The sequence below is a fragment of the Podarcis cretensis genome (assembly GCF_951804945.1).
Source record: "Podarcis cretensis genome assembly, chromosome: 9".
NCBI lineage: Eukaryota > Metazoa > Chordata > Lepidosauria > Squamata > Lacertidae > Podarcis > Podarcis cretensis.
In genome coordinates, this window is record NC_137178.1 from 56136551 (window position 1) to 56157329 (window position 20779).

Sequence of the window (20779 nt, forward strand, 5' to 3'; positions counted from 1 at the left end):
CAGGCACAGCTTGCCTCCTGGCAGTTCCAGTCTCAGTGAAGGACCCTGTCATGGGGGCACCTGGTTGAACCCCCTCGGAAATTTGCACCTGGGCCCATGACCCTCCCCACCCCTCTCTCGTGCTATGCCACTGTTTCTGAATGCAAAACTCTTCCACAGAGCTACTGTGAGGGTCAGCTCCTTGCTTGAAGGCAACCACAAGAGGGAGCAAGATGGTATTTTATCTTAGTTTAACAAAGAAAGCATAGTGAATTTAATGTGCTTAATGGAAATTTAACAGAGAATAGGCATAAACCAGGCTTCCTCAACCTCAGCCCTCCAGATGTTTGGAGACTACAATTCCCATCATCCCTGGCCACTGGTCCTCCTAGCTAGGGATCATGGGAGTTGTGGGCCAAAAACATCTGGAGGGCCGAGGTTGAGGAAGCCTGGCATAAACAGTGGGCAGAAAGCATGTGTGGAGTTAAAAATATCTAACCAAGTTCAAAACAATCTAATGAACTGGGAAAAGAAACTCATTGCTTAATTGATACAATAAAATGAATATACAGTGGTACCTCAGGTTACACACGCTTCAGGTTACAGACACTTCAGGTCGCAGACTCTGCTAACCCAGAAATAGTACCTTGGGTTAAGAACTTTGCTTCAGGATGAGAACAGAAATTGCACGGCGGTGGCACAGCAGCAGCAGGAGGCCCCATTAGCTAAAGTGGTACCTCAGGTTAAGAAGAGTTTCAGTTTAAGAACGGACCTCCAGAACGAGTTAAGTTCTTAACCCAAGGTACCACTGTACTCTATTCTATTACTGTTATGAAAGTTTCTCACCCCCTCGGTTGAATTAAGTGAGAAAAGATTGGCAAGTTTATATCTTGTAGCTATATCCAATAGCTACAACCATTTGAGGTCTTACAATGTCGTCAACAAATGCTGATTGCCCAGAATATCCTTCACAGGTGAATTTTAGTTCTCGAGCCTCACCTTTAAGCATTTTGACTGCAACAGTCCGGCAGGTAGTCATTTTATCGATTCCAAATGCATCTGCTTCAATCACTTGGCCAAAGGCTCCCCGACCAAGCGGCTTACCTGGAGACAAAATTAAACAAAAAGATAAACTTTTTGAATATTTCTACTCTCCAAGCAATCGAAGGGAGCTGGCTACATATTTAGCAAACAAGGCTGGTGGATCGCGCTGCAATGAAGGCAGAGAGCACCACAGCTATAAAGGGAGCAATCATAAAAGCAGAATCCTGCCTCCTCACATGTTGTGTTACAGCAAAACATACACCTCAGTGTCAACCAACGTTTCTGGAAATGGCATCAAAACAAGAAGTCTAGAGCACAGGGTTCCTAATTGTGGTCTGTGGTCCACCAAGAAGAGTTTGGATTTGATATCCCGCTTTATCACTACCCGAAGGAGTCTCAAAGCGGTTAACATTCTCCTTTCTCTTCCTCCCCCACAACAAACACTCTGTGAGGTGAGTGGGGCTGAGAGACTTCAGAGAAGTGTGACTAGCCCAAGGTCACCCAGCAGCTGCATGTGGAGGAGCGGAGACGCGAACCCGGTTCACCAGATTACGAGTCTACCACTCTTAACCACTACACCACCAATGGTCTGCAAGCTTCATTTAGGCCCTTGACCTGTCTAGGATTTTGCAGTAATAGAGAGACGATGGCACACCTAGTAAATTAAATGCTCATATTCAGTTCTTTGCTTCCTAGAAAAGGAGGTGCCGGTACTCACTGTGAAGTTGTTACAGTAAATGTCACACTTTTTAATCGAAAAGAGAGACTGCGTACCCTTGAGTACCCCTGGGGGGGGGGAGCACTGCTCCTATTGATTTTTAATTGTCTTTTTATTGCTTCTTTTATTTCTTGAATTTTAATGCACACAACTTGAAATCCATGGAATTCAAATTATAATACAAAACATCCAGTACATAAAAGCAGCTACATAAAAATGCAATTTTTAAAAAAATCAAACAGCATTGCATTGCAACTGCTACAAAAGGCAGAAAAATCATTATATGGTCTGCCAAGACTATGTTGTTGTTTTTTAAAAAAAAAAAGTTTGGGCACCACTGGGCTCAAGTGATTTTGTCTCTAGGCTGTTGAACTGGGGAACAGTAGGCAGCACAGTTCAACAGAATCAGGGAAACTAGGCCCTCCAATTTGTAAGCACTGCTTCATCGCCCCAGAAGTGTGCCACTATGATGTAGACGCTCTGAGACAATGGAATGTTACTTTGCATACACTTATGATTACTCCTTTTAAAAAAATTACAAAAAATCTTGTGTTCCCAAGACCTGGTTGGAATCCAGTGCAGAGGTCTGGTTATGAAATTAAAGCCTAAGGAATCTCCTGGGAAATTCCAACTCCACTCTAGGTATTTCTTGCAAACCTGAAAGTTTCAGCGCATACATGGTGCTCTCCAGTGGATAGTGAACCAGGAGTTCCAAGCTCCAATCAGAGCACACAATGACCTCCATATTAGATATTAGGATAGCTCGGATGGGTTAGAGTGTGGTGCCAATGTTGCAGGTTCGATCCCTGTATAGGACAAGTTCTGTATTCCTGCATTGCAGGAGGATGGACTAAATGATCCTCAGGGTCTCTTCCTATACAATTCTATGATTCTATCACACATTTCCAAAACCAGCGTCTATAGGACGCACCCGAGCAAAGGACGCACCTAGTTTTTAGAGGAGGAAAACAAGTAAAAAATATTCTGAATCAAATCAGTGTCAGGGCTGAAGGGGAAAGCCCAGGGTTTCCCCATAAAGCCCTGGCACCCCCAAGCTAGAACAGCAAGACACTGCACAGCACTCCGTCTCTCTGTTCTGGCTTCGGGGACAGCCTTTCAAGCCTCACTGCCCTGCGGAGGCTTTGCGCAGCTAACCCCGAAGCCTTTGGAGTGCAGCGCGAGGTCCCGCTGCAGTCCAAAGGCTTCAGGCGGCTATCCCTGAAGCCTGGAGAGCGACGTGTAGCCTCCAGAGCACGGAGGGAGCGCTGCCTCTCAACTTTGGAGGCTTTGTGTTGCTTTCGCTGAAGCCAAGGAGCCTGCATTCACTCCATAGGACGCACAAACATTTCCCCTTCATTTTTGGAGGGGAAAAGGTGCGTCCTATAGAGCGAAAAATATGGTAATTAAAGCAGTCTCTGATTTCAAGTTTGAAGGGACATTTCACTTGTTCATTCATAAGGAGACCCACCTAGCTTTAGCCTATCTCTGGGGAATTCCCATGTGTTGGCATCGTAAGGGAGACGTTCACATTGTTCATCCATAGGGACTTCATCAGGATCCATGATGATAGATAGGTAGCCAGTCTTTAGTTCTCCTCCATTGGCCTGAAAAAATAAAAGCAGTAATAGTGCAAATTAAATACAATTATCCTTATGCTTGGGCAATGAACGGTGGGTCACATTTACTGGCATTATGGAAGTCTGGAACTTTTTTTGTTTTTTTTGTCCACAGGAATGCAAGTATGCAGTTTTGCCCCAGAAACATTGCAGGACATGTGCCCACAAATCATTGTTAATTACTTGCTTTATTAATTTCTGGAAAAGGTCTTCTTCTTCTTTTTTCCCTCCACCAAATGCCTGGTCAATTAAAAAGCACAATTTATGTGCCCTCAAATTCCGGGAAAGAATGTGATGGTAACAAGAGGAAAAAATGCGGCTGTTGATTTAAAGACAATGCAAGAAACAACACAAAAGAGTCCCCATCAGTTTTCATTTGCCATGCAAGATTGATGCCGATGGGACAGTGGGAGAATGGTTTCATTACCCGCTTAACGGTCCGGAGAATGATTACGAGGAGCAACCAGAAGAACATGGCAATTACCGCCGTTCCAACCAGAATAATGAGCTCGAGGTTCGTTTTCTCATCAGTGCCTGGGAAGAGACAATCGAACAGTTCATTGATAGTAGCCCAGAGCTTATTGGGGCAGGTCATCAGCTGAAGTACTGAAAGAGGTTCCTTGTCTGAGAACAAAAATGTTAGGAGTCCAACACGTAGCAAGTCAATGAAGACAAAAATGTGTTAAAGGGAAAGTGTATGTAGGACACTTCAGTACACAGCACAAATCCCTCCACTGGAATTCGAGGTGAATTGGCCCAAGAGCAGTCCATAATACTGGTCAGTCACGGCATTCTCTGATTCATCTCCTCACTCTATGAAATAAACCAAGTTGTGCACACTGGTATGTGGTAATATTGGTCTCCCAGCAGGGAGTAAAGAACTGAGCAGATCCAGTCAAAGTTAAGCACTTTTAGACGTAATCATATGTTCCCACAGAAAGCCCTGGGATTTTAAAAGTGTTTTAATTTTGTTGGGTTGTGCCTTTTGTCTCCAGATAAATTTTCCAAAATATTACTTATTTATACTGCTCTGAATGGATAGAAGCCAACAAGCAGTATTATATCAAGAAAGGTTGGGTAACTAATAAGGAGGGAGGAACAAATCTGTTTATTTTAGGTCTCTCAGTTTCTCATTTTTATTATCTTAAAATTTAGTTTTCCACACTTCTACATCAATTTGATTTTCTTTTTTTGAAAAATTCTCCATGAATTTCTCAACATTTCAGTGTGAATTCTCCCAACACATTTCTGACAATTATACACACATTTCTGCAAGGAATCTCTTGCAATAAAATGCATTTGCTTTCACCAACATATGCATTTAAGTGTATACTTTATACATGTGGTTTTTGTCAGCATTACTTGGCTAGAGAACTGCATGGCAAAATTCAGAAACATGCAAATATTGAAGGACCGCTGTGTTTTGGAAAGTGTAAATTGGCTAAGTTTGCTTTTTTAAATGCAAACTGAAGTGAATTTATCTCCCATCCCTACTAGTAAGCGATCAGTGGAAGCAAATGGGAAAGGTAATCCCGGCTGGGCATGAGATTTTGTTAAATGAGGACTCAATTGCTAGAGGAAGACAGCGCTCCTTGGGAGTAAATGAATCAAGATCCCAGAAGGTTGATGGCTGACCTCACCAGCATAGGAAACAGATGTAGGAGGATCTATACAAAGGAACTTGACCAGGTGTAAAGATTAGAATGCCCAAGAGTTTCAGTATCTGATATAGTGTGAGACTCCATCTTAATATTTTCTTAGGATGCCAAAGTGCCTAAACTTGATTTTGTTATAGACAAGGTGCTATAGCTCAGGGAAGGTGATGTAGGTCCAATTCCCACCATCCTCAGGTAGAGCTGAGAAGATTCCTGCCTGCAATACCTAAAAACTGGTGTCTATCAATGTACACAAAACTAAGATAGATGGCCCAGCAGTCTTATTTAAGTCAGCTTCTTATGGGCAGTTTACCCTGGAAAACACTGATTAAGCTTATCAGCACCAAAAACAGTTCTGCAATCAACATCAAAAGAACTCATTTCTACCATGAAGTTCACTCTTCACCCCATGGCTGTATATTTCAGCTCTTCCATCACGCAATCTGTGCCTCACGTTGGTTTATTGTTTTAACATCAATCGACAGCCTGCAATGAGGTGGGTAATAAATTCCCTCATTCGAATCACTCTCTCACAATCACGTTTCAATTTCTACAAGCCAAAGTAGGCTACGCTCCAGCAAGTCATGTTTGTTGGATAACCGAAAGAACGTATTTACATGGAGGCCTATTTACAGGCACTTTCCATCCCACAAAAAAAAAAAGTCACATGGCACATCACTTCAATATCCTGCTGCGGACTGTAAGAATAACAGGATATAGCTTTGGATTGCTTGGTTAAAATAAAAACAAAAGCAAAACCCTCAGCAGGTCATCACGCTGGGGCAAGGTTTCTTTCACTAGCTGACAACTCTTTTTCTTAAAAAAAATGTGTCTAGGGGTGGCTTGTTAATATGCAAAACAAGAAATTTGATCAGAGATTTTAACAGAAGGGTGAGATCTTTGATGAGTGAATGTGATTCAGTGGAAATATTTATTTTAGGGGGACCACTTACACATATGACTGCTCCCACAATTTACTTCAATGTAGTCAAAGGAGCCACTCAGATATCTTGTTGCGGTCCATTCAGTCTACCTAGCACCCTCCTAGTCTTTTCTATTTGGATTTTGACACTTCATCTTATTTGTTTCTTGGCTACCACACAGTTTCTAGTCTCCCTGACTGGTCTACAGTTCTTACAAACTTATTTGCCTTCAGCCCTGATTCCACTCAACAAACCATGTAGGTCTCAGTGAGCTCAATGGTTTTCTGCAAGAAGAGCTTGCAACATATATTTACATTTAAACCGGGAGGGAAAGGACTATCAAGACCCTGCAGTAATTGATTTTCTGCATCAACTAGATGATCTCTGAGGTACTATCAAATTTTATGCTTCTATGAGAATAAAATATAAATGGAGCAGAAAGTAACACTTTGCAAAACCCAGAGACCCGTGGTTCATACCAACCTTCTACTTCAAAAAACGCAGCTGCTTTTGAACAGCCCAGGATATTACAAGCATGGCAAGTGTAGAGACCTTCATCTTCCTTCCTCACCCTCCGTATAGTGAGAGTTCTGTTCCCATCTTTCAAAACAATACCTTATATAAAAAAAAGACACAGATACAAATGTTTCTTTCATTGCCTTTGTTAATTTGACTTGGTCTTTGTTGTTCAGACAAAGACGCCGATAAATGTGGAATTTTGTAAGGGTTTTCTTATCTTTCATGAGGCTTGTACAGAAGCTCTGTATTTTATACACTCCAAACCCCCACTTTGACTCTTCCATCCAGCCATGAGCCTGGTTTAATCTCAACCAGAGCTCACCAGGATTAAGCCCAGAACCTGCTTTCAGTGATAAGGATTAGCCAAACACCCCAATGATAAAGAGGGGAGTTCCTCTGACAATGTGAGCAAGGAAAGCCTAAGCACACATTTTGCATTAGGAAAGGGCTTTCAGATCAAAGGGCATGTCTTCAGCACAGGCAAAAGCTATCTCTCTATATATTCCCTTTGGTTAATTTTACAATGGCTGGATGGAATTTGATTATCAAGGCCGGCCCTACCATTAGACGGTGAGACAACTGCATCAGGTGACAGATGCTGGGGGCCAGCAGTGGCAGCTCCCCGCTTTCCCGAATTCCCCTGATCAGAGGCATTCAGCCCCTAAAGTAGCCTGCTGTCCTCAAGTGCACTGGAGGACATTATGCCATTGCATTATCCCACTGACAGTCCAGGCAGCTGAAATGGGGTGGCTGCCTCAGGCAGCCAAATGTATTGTGCCAGCCCTGATCTACCTGCAGAATTCCTCATATCCAGTGCACTTATAAAGCTCTCTAAGAACCAAAGAAAAGCCTTGCCGGACCTACCAAACCCAGCTGTTTCTTATGATGGCCAACCAAATGACCATGGGAAACCCAAAATCAGAATAGGAGGGCAATGGTCTTCTCCCACTGTTATTCTGGGATGCAGAGGCATGATGCATCTGATCCTCAAAACAGTATAGGGCCAGGGCGGCTAATATTGAAACGAATGTGCACAGATTGAAGCAGGATGTTTCAAAACCAATCTAAGCAGGTTAGTTGAATGCATGTACAGGGTCCTCCACTGTACAGACTGAAGGGTCTGTTGGCAGAATCAGAAACCCTTCCTCTGCTGGGCTCTGAGCACACAGACAGAGCCCTCTGTGCACATAACTGTATGCATGGAGATCTTGCCCAGGCGTTCAGCGCATATGTGTAGATTGGGGGCAGAGCCTAAAGCCACGCCAATGCTCATTCACCAAAGCAACAGGTATGGTAAAAATAAAGGCTGATAAAAGTAATAGTGTGTCCCACCAAATATGAGGAGCACAGAAAGCACATTATGCAAAATGTACTTCTTGGTCAAGGAATAAATTAGGAATTACAAAATCAATAGAGAAATGTAAAACTAAGCAACAAGGGTTAGCCACAGAACAGAACACTCAGCCTCACCTGAATCTTCAACAAGGGTTACGTTGTTTTTAAACCATGTGATGAGTGGAGAAGGAATTCCATTTGCTACACAAGATACTTCTATAGTTTCACCAATATTTGTTGTTTGATTCTCAGGGTTTCGGGTGATTGCAGGTGCCACTGGTTCTGTTGCGGTGGTGGGGGATAAAAAATTCAGGATTTAAAAATGCAGCTTATGAATTACAATTCTGAAGCAGCTGGTAAGTCATGGTGCTGTTGGAGCATGAGCTACAAAATGAACATCTATAGCAGATTGGACTTTTGCACTTCCCAACTATTATCAAAATACATTTTAAAATGAATTATTTTGAGGGGGAGGAAATACATTTGAATGTTTAAACTAACATTTTTATGCGGATTTCTAAACCTATAGATTAATCTGGAATTGAGCTATTATGACTAAACTCATAAAAATGAGTTTTTTATGAGTTTAGTCACAATCATGACACAAGAGAGTTTCCATGGGTTACCTTGAATAGCGAGGTGTTTGACAAGGCAGTGCCGTGTTTTGGTCTTTTTGTCCTGGGCTATGCACACATAATCCCCGCTGTCCTGGAGGGAAACATTGCGGAGCATGAGTTCCATGGTGATGTTCTCTCCATTGGCTCTCGCAACTGTGGCATTCAGCTTCTGAAGAGCGTCCAGGTTCTTGCAGACAGGCAAAGGAAGCCTGCCGAGCCGCACCATGGAAGCGCGAGGACTCAGTTTAAACCAAGTCAGGTTTTCAAAAGTGAACTTGTCTGCCATACACTGCAAGGAGACATTGTGCTTCTCAGTTGGCTGACTCTTAGGCTGAAGGTTAATTTCAAGTCCTCCTGCAAACACAAATGGAGGAACTGGGATCAGTCATGCTAAGAAACATTTTGTATTGAGATGTGCAGCTAACACTTTCATTCTGGAAGCGGCTAGACTTCAATTTCCAGCTCATTACTATATTTATTTTAATTGTGTCTATACTGTTTAATCATCAAAACCCCTAAGCGGTTTTCTTAAAGCAATATAAAATAGACATTAAACTACCAATAAAATCAGATGCTAAAAAGAAGATGAGCTAAAAAATAATAATCCAAATATAAGTAAAATCAACCGTTTTTAAAGGATATGCATAATAAAAAAAATGGCAATCAATGAAAACAATACAGTGAATGAATCTTCACAATATGAATTGCCTAATATGATTGGTTTGTATTGGTGCTGACACAAAGCAATCCAAACTCAAAACAAAAAATACCTGCTAACAGAATGCCCACTGATTGTCATTTGGAAAAGACTGATTGATTGAATCAAATGCTCAGGAAATCTAACATTCTCCTCTGTACTCATTAATGAATAGTGTAGTACCCAAAACAGTCGAAATGGATTTGCCCTTCCACCAAGTGTTTGTGAGAAGACTACATGTAAAGACAGACAACCACATACTTCTAATCAGGCTCCACCCCTTGGTAACTCCAATCATCAGATCTTTCCTACCTCACACAAAGGCCTGGTGAATGAATGCAACAATAAGCAATGTCTGGGGATCGTCCATCCTGCTCTCCTCCTTTAACCCATGAGGAGATGAGAAGCTTTTGATTCTCATTTCAATGAACCACAGTTAACAGCACTCTACCTCTGAACTCTAAACTGTGTTAAACCTTAACTATGGTTAGTTAAGACTAACTGTCTGAGTTTGGATATGAGTTAGTTTGTCTGAGTTAGGATATGATACCTAACTGTGGCTGTTTTAAAACAGATGTGAAAGCTTCCAAACTCCTTTTCCTGGCCACACCAGAGGAGTAAAGGGGAGAAGGGGATTGCATGAGCATGAGTTTTGCTGCTGATCGTTTCCATAACAATAAACTATGACTTATCATTCTGTCCAAAGTAGGCAGTGAGTGACTGAATTCCTCTCTGGGGAGAAAGGGGCAACTGGATCCAGGGTCAGCACTGACTATAGCATTCCTGGACTTGACAGTATATCAGAGATACTGGTTGGGTTAGATCCAATCCTGTTCTCTGCATCTGTACCATGGATAATTTAGGAGTAAAAATCGGTTTCCAATCCTGGATTACTCTCACTGAAGTTACGCCAGCTTTAACATGATGGCTCATATAAAAGCACCGTTTTCTGTTTTGCCACATCAAAATCATAATTTTAGTTGATGTTTCACATTTCACAATCAGAATAGGAAGTGAGTGCTCAAAGTTCGGTTTCCATCTTAAAAGAGTAAAAATGATCCTAAAGACAAAGAGCACTTCCACAGAACCATTCTAGGATATCATTATTTTTAAAGGAAATCGTAAATAGCACAAGTTTCAAAAGAAAATCTAGTGCAAACGTTGAACATCCCTGCACATATCCTAGCCGTCTTACATATATTTAGGAGACATTTTTATTTTCCTGCAGCATTAATGAAACACATATCCATTTTGCAAACGGCAACACATTCATTGAGCTATACTTACTGGTAACATGAAAGGAAATGACCCTCTCGCCTTCTCCAACTGTGTTACTAGCCACACATCTGTACAAAGCAGATACATTTGCTGCTTGAATTGTGAGGGTGCTTACAGTCTACAAGAGAACAAGTCGAGCCGTTACATACCTCACAGGCAATAAAGGATTTGGTTAAATCTCACACAGTAAGTCAGCCGAATATATCACCATGGAGCTATAGGCTATCGTAAATCCCAAGGCAACACAGCCAAACCATTGTTTTAGGTATCTGAAGCTTCCTTGCCCAGCTGGTTACCCATTTTGGCAAACAAAAATGAAACTGTTTAACCTTCCTAAACCATCTTCCTACAATGGCCAACACAGATATTGTTGTCAGTACAGATATTGAACCAAGTAAAACTGAAAATAGACAACTTTCTCCAGCATTCTTTCTGTGATATGATGGTCATCACTAAGCTTATTTATACCAAAGTCTTCAACAAAATGTACTGCCTTCTTAGGATTTCAGCCATAAACGTCAACCCTAATCACACTTAGGGGGAGGTCTGTAAGTTCACTGGTAGAGGATCTGCTTTGCATGAAAAAGGTCCCAGGGTGAATCCCAGGCATCTTCAGATAGGACAGGGAAGTCCTGGAGAGCCACTGCCAATCAATGTGGACAATACTGAGCTAGGTAGACCAATGGTCTAACTCAGTATATGGCAGCTTCCTATGTTCCTTGAGGGTTCTTAATTCACTCACAGGAGCACAGACAGAGCAGGAAAAGAAAAGGAGCAAAGCAGCTGCAATCTCCTATTCAGGAACCACCACTTTCACACTGTCATACTTTGTCTTAGCATTACATGTGTGAGCCTGGTCAATGGGAAGAGGCCTAGGATTGTGCTGTTAAGTCTTCCAAGGAAGGGTCAGATGCCGTTTATCATAGTTCTGCATGCAGTAAGCTGCAGTTAAATCACTTTGAAATCCCTCCTGCCATGATTTAAACATTTCCACCTCCGAAGGCTTTTATAATTTGCAATTCTAATTCTAATTTGTAATTGTGTTTACCTTGTCTTCCCCCAATTTGTTTGCTCATTTTTATCGTGCATTTCAAAGCATCTGTCTGTGTCGACACATTTTAGGGATTTATATTAAAATATTACAGGTGCAATCCTCTGCATGCTTACTTGTGAACAAGTTCCACTGAACTTAATGGGATGTACTTCGGAGTAAATACACACAAGATCACGAGGTATGCCACTATCAGTCCCATTTTACAGGTGAAAAATTGAGGCTGAAAGAGAGAACCTGAGGCCACCTTGACATATAACAGGGCTGGGATTTACACCAAGTCTCCATTGTCCAAGTCTCCCTCACTGGACCACACGGCTCTCAGTTTCATGACCACACTCCTTCATATTCTGTATTTCAGACACGAGCTAGATAATGACTGCCTCACCTTCATTTTCCCTGCAATAGCGACAAACTGTGTTTTTTCTGTTTCAATTCGATTTCCACCTCTTCTGTCGTTTATGTCTTTCCACTTCTTACAGGCATAAGGATTGTTCCCCAGTCCAGCTTGGCTGAGTGGAAAAGAACACATAAACAAACACGACCCTTCAAGTTTCCGTTCGTTCATATCGACAAATGCCCAAGATGTATGCCCATAAGGTAGAGACAGGTACATCGGGCACCAGGACAGAACTTTCTGATACTGCAGGCTTGGATTACAGGCCACTAGACGCCCTATGAAAGCTGTGAAGGAGGAGTGAGAAATGAACATCAGTCCCTGAGTTATATTGAACTCAGGTGGCTGACTGTCAACAAGACAGGAGCCATAACGGAGCTGATAAGAAATAAGAGGGGTAGATCAGCATGGTCAGGTGAACTCTGGAGTAAGCAACAAAGGGAGTACCATACTCAAAAAGAACAGCGAATTGAGGCCTTAGCTAGACCAGTGGCTTCCTAGGACCATGGACTGTTGAGTGTCCATTTGAAAAGAAAACCCCCCAACTGGAGGAAGGGTGATTCCCATCTAGCTTCAAGTGGTGGGTCGGGACCCATTAGCCAGTCACAGCGTGATGCAGGAACATTAGTTTACTATGGAAGAATATTAAGAAATGGGTCCCCAAATGCATGTTTGGGTTAAAAGTGCATCCTGGGTCTTAAAAGGTTGAAGCTACCTGCTTACAATGTCTTGAAGGAGGGCCCAGGCTGGCTGGCCAGACTCCTGAACAGAAGTTCTTCTACTCAGGAGGAGAGGATACACCGCAACTTTTTGTTGCAGATCCTATTTGTAATAAAGAAGATATCAAACTACATATATACTCAGCCTCCCAAGATGTTGCTGCTGGCATAAGAATAGAAATTCCCAGTGCCTAGACTAGAGGTAAAGTCCCACATGAGACCACTAACTAGGTCAACTCAATCAGGATACTGATGGGAGGGCAAGAAGCTATTCTGGAAACAAACGTCGATTCATAACTTTGACCATTTGAGTTGATTCCGTTCTAAAGGCAGACAGAGAGCAGCAGAGAAATTACTGGATTCCTTAAAGTATTTCTTTAGGATTCTGGGCCTTGTGCAGGAAATAACTAGCACCAAAGGAAGAAGATAGTGGAAGTCGTTTTTTAAAACAACAACAGGAAAGCTGACTCCTTTTTCTTTCTTTCTTGAAAAAATAATAATAATCCGAAAGGAAGTCTGGCCTTGTGTGAAGCTCAGATAAGGGAAGTGGAGTGGCCCTTGGTCAGAAGCTCTTTCTATCATCCCCAACATCAATCAAGGCACTTCCTCTGAGATGCCCTTTCACAGAGATAAGGCACAGTGTCAAATTCAGCAGTGGGTCGCCATAAGGGAAATCAGAGAAAGAAAACAGACAGATTTGTCATGAGTACAAACAACAACAACAAAATTGCGAGTTAGCTGTTGTCCAGAGTTAAAACCCTATACTGCATAAATACAATTGACAGTAATCCTATAGACACTTACCTGGGACTAAGTCCCAGGGAGCTTAATTACTTCAGAGTACACATATATATATGATTACACTATTAACTAGAATGCATTATTGTAGCCAGACCCTCCAAGTGTCCCTATTTTCCAGGGATGTCCCAGATTTACAGAAGCCGTCCCGGTTTATGATTTGATCCCAGAATGTCCCACTTTTCCTTAAGATGTCCCAATTTTCAATGGAGAAATGTTGGAGGATATGGAGTTATCCAACCTCTGAGCCGTCTGAAGGCAATCCTGTATAGGGAAGGTTTGTTAAAATGTTTGTATATATGTTGGAAGCGGCCCAGAGTGGCTGGGGAAACCCAGTAAGATGTGTGGGGTATAAATAGTAAAATCTTAATTATAGAATGGGACATCCCTATTTTCATCGGAGAAATGTTGGAGGGTTTGCCATAGCCTAGGAGGACTGTGGGTAAAAGCGTAAGAGTTCTGCTTATTAAATGCTAACAGCATTGCTCAGGAACTCTAAGAAGCCACACACAAAAATCAGTGTAGAAATAAATGCTTAACAATAGTAGAGTTTTGAAAGGTTCAGCGTGCCATCTTGATTCAAAATGGTTTCCCATTGTGTCCAAACAGACAACAATCCACTCCTTGATCTCAGGAACCATCATGCAAAATTTGGTTATGACATCATAAGAAGTGTCCAAATACTCAGGGAACAAACAACTTTCCTAAATATTTAGTAGCTTTTTATCTTTTTAAAACAATTGTTTTGTGGGTTTTATACTGTCAGCCATCTTGAGCAACTTTGTACAGAAGGCTGGGATATATATATATATATATAGCTCAGCTTAAAACAAGCAAACAAATAATCCTAACAGTGCACTAAGCCATTCGTTAAAAATAATACTTCCCAAACTTAACAGAGAAGTGTGTGATAGATAGATACACATTTAGAGACTCCTATGATGCATGTTTTGCCCTTGAGAGTGAAAATATTTGGGTGTTTAGCTGCCTGTGTTGCTGGAACCAATTCCCAAGTGCTTCACATTCACAGAGTCATAACAGAGCTGGAGGAAGTTGTGTCGACTGCCAGGAAGGGGTGGAAATGAATATTTTTATACAGCCTCTGTTCTTCCTCCAGTCTAGCCCAAAGTTAGGTTTTACTTTCCCACTTCACTGCACCAAAGAGCTATTTCAGTGAATAAGGTACAGCAAAATAAATTGAAAGAAATAATCTTTGGCCAGAAGTCAGGGCTGTGTGCATTCTAGGGATGAGGATAAATAGGAGGTGAGAGTTTGGATTTCACCAGACACTGTGGTTAGGGTGAAACCTGAAGCAGATGAAAGAAGAGGCTCACTAAAGAAGGGAAATGAAGAATGCACCAATCCAACACTCACTGTGACTTGCTTACCTAGCTAGAAACCATGATATCCTTTCATGTCTGAATTAGGCTGCTGATGCAGGTAACAATGCCCAATGAAATTTGGGAAGCCAGAGATGGGTCTGATAACACTGCCAGTGCTTCTCAGAGATTTCTGATTTGGCATACAGATAGCATTACAAGAGAGAACACTCCCAGCTGATCTTATGGATTGTTATAAAGGGATAAGGCAGCCTCTTTGGCACACTGGATCCAAACCAGGAAAAATAGATACTAAAGTAAGGTAAAGGGACCCCTGACCACTAGGTCCAGCCGTGGCCAACTCTGGGGTTGCGGCGCTCATCTTGCTTTATTGGCCGAGGGAGCTGGCGTACAGCTTCTGGGTCATGTGGCCAGCATGACTAAGCCGCTTCTGGCGAACCAGAGCAGCACACAGAAACGCTGTTTACCTTCCCGCCGGAGCAGTACCTATTTATCTACTTGAACTTTGACGTACTTTCGAACTGCTAGGTTGGCAGGAGAAGGGACCAAACAACGGGAGCTCACCCCGTCGCGGGGATTCGAACCACCAACCTTCTGATTGGCAAGTCCTAGGCTCTGTGGTTTAACCCACAGCGCCACCTGCGTCCCTTAGATACTAAAGTAGTTGGACCCGTTTTAGAGAGTCTCCAAGCAATACCAACTTTAGGGTTGAATCAATGGCAAGTCGTGTTGTACTTACTGTGGGTTGAAAGTACATTCTTCCTCAAACTGCCAGTACCACTGAATCCTGGCCACGGCTGGAACAGCGTAGACTGTACATGTTATGGCTTGGGTGGAACCATACTTATATGAATCCACAGGGGCTAGAAGGGCATTCTCTCCAATTTGAGGTGGAACTGCAGGAGGAAAGGATAGGCAATTACATTTGTGGGTTCCAGCAATCACCAGTGATTCGCAGCGAGCAGTTACGAAAGAAGGGAAGGGTATTCTTCAAAACACAGGACACAAAACTACCATCACTGTTTGACAATAACCCAAGGGATAAAGGTAAAGGGACACCTGACTATTAGGGCCAGTCGTGACCAATTCTGGGGTTGCAGCACTCATCTCACTTTATTGGCGGAGGGGTACCTTCCCGACGGAGCTGTACCTATTTATCTACTTGCACTTTGGCGTGCTTTCGGACTGCTAGGTTGGCAGGAGCAGGGACGAGCAACGGGAGCTCACTCCGTCACAGGGATTCAAACCACCAACCTTCTGATTGGCAAGCCCTAGGCTCTGTGGTTTAGACCACATCACCACCCACGTGCCTATAACCCAAGGGATACTATTGTGCTAAAAAAAAAAAATGGATACTTTTGATGCAGCAGGCAGAAATATTTCCTGAGCAGCCAAATGAAGGGGGAATTTGAGGAGGTGAAGCTGAATGGGGCAGTTGGGGGGTGTCAGGAAGGATGGGCGAGACGCAGGAGGACAGCAGGGGAAGGACACGCGATGTGCGGAAGTCAGGGAGAGCAACGAAGACAGGAAAAGAGCAGGACACAAAGACAACTCCTACATACACACAGAGTGCGATGGAAAATATAATCTTTTTGTGAAACAACTGGATAATCAAAAGTCTTCCAAATAAATAAACTGAGGTGGATGTTGGAGTCAAGCAAAATAAGCGCAATGGATGGCAGCCCACCTGGGGTTTGAGAGACCAACAGCTTTTGTTGCCTGTCTGAGGCAACACAAAGAGAGGTGTGGTGAAAAAATAGAATAACAGAAGGCTTACTGAGTCAATGATTTGGCACCCAACACTACTGCCAATGTGCTACTGGGCACAGTTCAAGGTTCTGCTTTTAGCAACTTGGAACCCAACTTGCCCACTGTATCTCTGGCAACTGTGCTCATCAGATGGGGCACTGCTGAGAGTACCAGATGCCCCAGAAGTGTGCTTTAGCTTGTACTAGAAACTGGGATTTTGTGTAGCAGTTCCAGCTCTCAGAAATCAGTTACCAGCCAAAATTAGACAGGTGCCTAGCACGATGTTTAGGCACCCAAATTGATGACTTTTTTGTTGTTGTTCAGAAGAGCTTTCTCTGAGGTGCAAACTGTGTAGTTTCTAGAAGATCAATTTTATATCTGACAAAAAAAAATTGTTGCTTTCAGAGTTTGTTTAACAGATTAGAGTTTAAGTTTCTGGGTTTTTATTCCGTTCCGTATACCACGTATACTGCTTTGGTAGATTTGGCCTGTGAAGGGGGGCTATAAATGTGTTTAAGAAATAAATGAAACTGGATTGGTGTGTTTAGAACCACTCTAGAAAATGTGTTAATGGGATGGTTATTTTAATATATATGTATGTTGCTGTTCCCCCTCCCCCAGGCGGGGAAGAAAATCTACCTAATTCCCACTTCCCCAAACAATGTGTGAACCAAAGCGCCACTATTCTTTGAAATTCACACTTCTCCACACCACACCACACCCCAAAAGGTAGGAAAATCCTATTAGGATTACTAATGCACAAAAAATGTATTTACTAGGAAAAATAGCATACAAAAATTCTTTGCATTAGAGGAAATTGCTTAGGGAAAAATGAATTAGAAAAAAATTGCATGCAAAAATTGTATATTAAGGGAAATGCATGCCAAACAAATGATTGGGGGTGGGGGAGAAACAGAGAGAAATCAAAATTAAGAGCTGCATCCATCTCTGCCTTAGGGTAATAATGATTGGCAGCCACAGCTCTGTATTCTGAGGGGCACCATTCCAACTTTTTGACCTATCAAGACATGCACATAAAAGCCACTCCCCACAGCACCTGATATAAACAGTGCAGGCCCCCACATTGGCAGCTTGTCACTGACTTCAGTGGACGAAGACTTTCCCTCTGAAGAAAACAAGGATTTAGGAGAGATGAATTTACCATTCACAACTAGATGAAAGGTGTGCTTCTCTTGCTCTTTGTTAATGGGATTGGTCAGAATGATGGTATAATTCCCAGCATCTCTCTCGCTCACTTCGGTGATTGTCAAGGAGTAACCAAGTTTAAGAGTTCGATTTGCAGCTATGGGTTTTCCGTTTTTATACCTGCAAACAAACAAACAAGCAAAGACGTAAGTGTTTACTTGGCGGGCTTTAAAAAATAGAATGCAATTAGGCAGAATAGATTTACTGAATTATTTCATCGTAAGAATACTTCCAGGCATGAGTTACAGAATTATTAAATAGGGTTACAAAAACATACAAAACAATTACAATTATAAAAACCAGTAAGCTGCATAAAACCATTATAATAAGCAAACAGTATAGAGTCATCAAAAGGAGGTGGATCCCAGAAAGCTAAATATCTTAACTATCAAAGGTCAGGTTAAAAGCCTCTGTCGATATCCTACATTTTTTTCTGGAGATCTCAGGGATAAAGTATCAAAGAAACTCTTTATTCTTATAGTAATCCTGCAAGGTAGGATTATTCATTATAGCTCAATGGGGATTCTCACATCCATGTGCCCTACTTTATAGAAGACAGTCCTCTATTTGGATAGCTTTACATTTACAGTAGATTTATTGATTGATTGATTGAGTGAGTGAATGATTGCATAAAAATTTATATACTGCTTGATTGTAAAAACAAACAAAAAACCTTCAAAGCAGTTGTATAAGTAGCATTCTGCAAAGCAGTGTCTTCTTCTGGACAATGTATATCCAGAGGCATTATACAATTTTGGCTCTCTTGTTATAGATAAACCTGCTCCAATTCTTACCATTTTGCATCTGGAGGTGGGTACCCTTTGAATATCACAGGAATCTTAGCCGGCTTGTTCAGTCTTGTCTCCACCAAAGATTGCATTCTGCCCGTAACAATGAAAGGTTTTTCTGTCGGAATTTAAGAAGGCAGCAAGAGTTTTTAGATAGCAGATTTCTTCTTTTCCAGAAGTAGAGGTTTTCTTATTGTATGTAGATTTTTTTTTTTAAAAAAAAATTGAGACTAATGGCAACATCTATTGAACAAGAGGAACCTTCTGTACTCTGGAAGCCAGAGTACAGAAATTTGGGTCTGCTTCTCCTGTTCATTTCAACCATGCGTGGCAGCAGTGAAAACAATAGTTGGCTGAATAAAGGTGAATAAACAGGGATTGGCTTCAAACGGAAAACGACCACCGATTGTTCCTTTGCAACTATGGCCTTGCCTGCCACACATTAGGTGTGCTTGGCTGTCAGTGGGATGGTCTGGTGGACTAACTTGACCCAATGGACAGGGGTTCTCCCTGCTGAGCCTATAGGATTGTACTTTACATCTCCATTGTTTCCAGCTCATTCTCCTCCAAAAACAAAGCAGCGTAATTATAAAAGATTGAGGAAATCCTTGGACTTTGGTTTAATAGCTATCTCAATCAGCATAGTGGTCCTGCTCACCTCAGGTCAGCTGTGTCACCTACTGTTTACCAAGAGGCAGAAGGGGAGGCTAGCAATTTCAGCACAGTGCAAACACGCTAGCAGAGCCAATCTGGTGCTCCCGCCAACGTGTTTGCACCGCATCAACCTTGCTGTCAACTCATCCCCTCCTCTTCTACCTGCCAGCAGCGACTCAACCAGCTAGAGATCAGGCAAGTGTTGTCACCCCAACATGTCGGTTTTTACTGGTCTTGATTTTACTGTGGTTTACAGTGGTGCCCCGCAAGACGAATGCCTCACAAGACGAAAAACTCGCTAGACGAAAGAGTTTTCCGTTTTTTGAGGTGCTTTGCAAGACGAATTTCCCTATGGGCTTGCTTCGCAAGACGAAATGTCTTGCGAGTTCTTGCGAGTTTGTTTCCTTTTTCTTTAAGCCGCTAAGCCGTTAATAGCCGCTAAGCCGCTAAGCCGTTAATAGCCGCTAAGCCGCTAATAGCCGTGCTTCGCAAGATGAAAAAACCGCAAGACGAAGAGACTCGCGGAACGGCTTAATTTCGTCTTGCGAGGCACCACTGTATTTAAATCAGAGTCTCTTCTCCCTCAGAATCTTCTTTGCACAAGTATCAAATCCAGGGGGATGCCTTACCGTGGACGATGACATAAATACTGTTTTCCTTAGTCATACTGCTGCTGGAGGCGGTGCAGCTGTATTGACCGCCATCATTTACGGTCACGTGGTCTATGGTGAGAGTGCTCACAAACGTCTTCTTCACTTCGCTACCAGATGAAGTCTTTGCATCCCTGATTACAACATGGCTTTTCTGTAACGGAGTGCAAAGGGATTGATTTCAACATCACCTCTTTAGCTTCCTCTCACCCATGTAACATAAAATGTAGAGGACTTTTTCTACTTTGGACAGACGGGGTGGACGACAGTGTCTACAGATAGACAGATCTGTAAACACCTACTCACCCAGGTGAACAAAGATTGTTCCCAGGGGAGTAGGTACGGAAGCTTTTGCAATCTGGATAAAAATGGGTTTCCTGTTGGCATGCCACTAATGATTTATATTGGAAATGCACATCCAGGTGGATTTGCAACACCAGTAACTTTTGTGAACTTACTGCTACCACCATTTGACAACTGTGTAGGAAGATCAGATTTCTGCAGAAGGTACTATGTTTGAACATCTGCACTTGTGGGGGAAAAATGGCCTCAACAGCTATTAAACAACTATGAAACATGTCCTCTTTCGCATTTGGTTGCCCTTATTCTTAGCACCATGTGCTTTTCTGAATATATCTTCTCCAGCACTATGATGGGGCACTATGTTAGTATGGATTAGTGGCTACCCTCAGGAAGGAAAGGAATTCCTAGCATTACTGGTGCCGCTGAGAAGGCAGCAATGGAGGAAGGACACAAATCAGTCATCCCTGTATGAGTGTGTGGTGGTTGCCGACTGTCTAGCTGTCTCTGGCATGGGTGCAGATTGATGATGTCAACAGAGCAGCTGATGATGTCAACAGAGCAGCTAGCCAGTTACCAACTGCACACTTGCACGGGGCTGGGTGAGGTGCTCCGCAGCTTCCATTGAGGAGGGCAGTCATTCCTCCCACCACGATCCTAAGGCAATTCCTACTAGAAAATGATTCAATGACTGCCGCTAAGTTACATACAAATCACCCCAAAGTTGGGAGCTCTAATCATTCTTA

The 20779-nt window shown here is 42.4% G+C and overlaps 1 protein-coding gene across 1 annotated transcript in view; it reads right to left on the minus strand.

Annotated features, from left to right (window-relative positions):
- Window positions 1-20779, minus strand: part of KDR (kinase insert domain receptor) — a 48701-nt gene that overhangs the window by 15646 nt on the left and 12276 nt on the right. The window contains exons 7-18 of the mRNA XM_079989983.1: window positions 19713-19887; window positions 18436-18547; window positions 17598-17761; window positions 15426-15582; window positions 11821-11944; window positions 10391-10499; window positions 8416-8760; window positions 7925-8071; window positions 6419-6550; window positions 3785-3891; window positions 3210-3345; window positions 979-1083 (exon numbers count right to left, since the gene is read on the minus strand). Coding sequence (XP_079846109.1) covers window positions 979-1083; window positions 3210-3345; window positions 3785-3891; window positions 6419-6550; window positions 7925-8071; window positions 8416-8760; window positions 10391-10499; window positions 11821-11944; window positions 15426-15582; window positions 17598-17761; window positions 18436-18547; window positions 19713-19887 — 1813 coding nt within the window. The remainder of the gene's footprint in view (window positions 1-978; window positions 1084-3209; window positions 3346-3784; window positions 3892-6418; window positions 6551-7924; window positions 8072-8415; window positions 8761-10390; window positions 10500-11820; window positions 11945-15425; window positions 15583-17597; window positions 17762-18435; window positions 18548-19712; window positions 19888-20779) is intronic.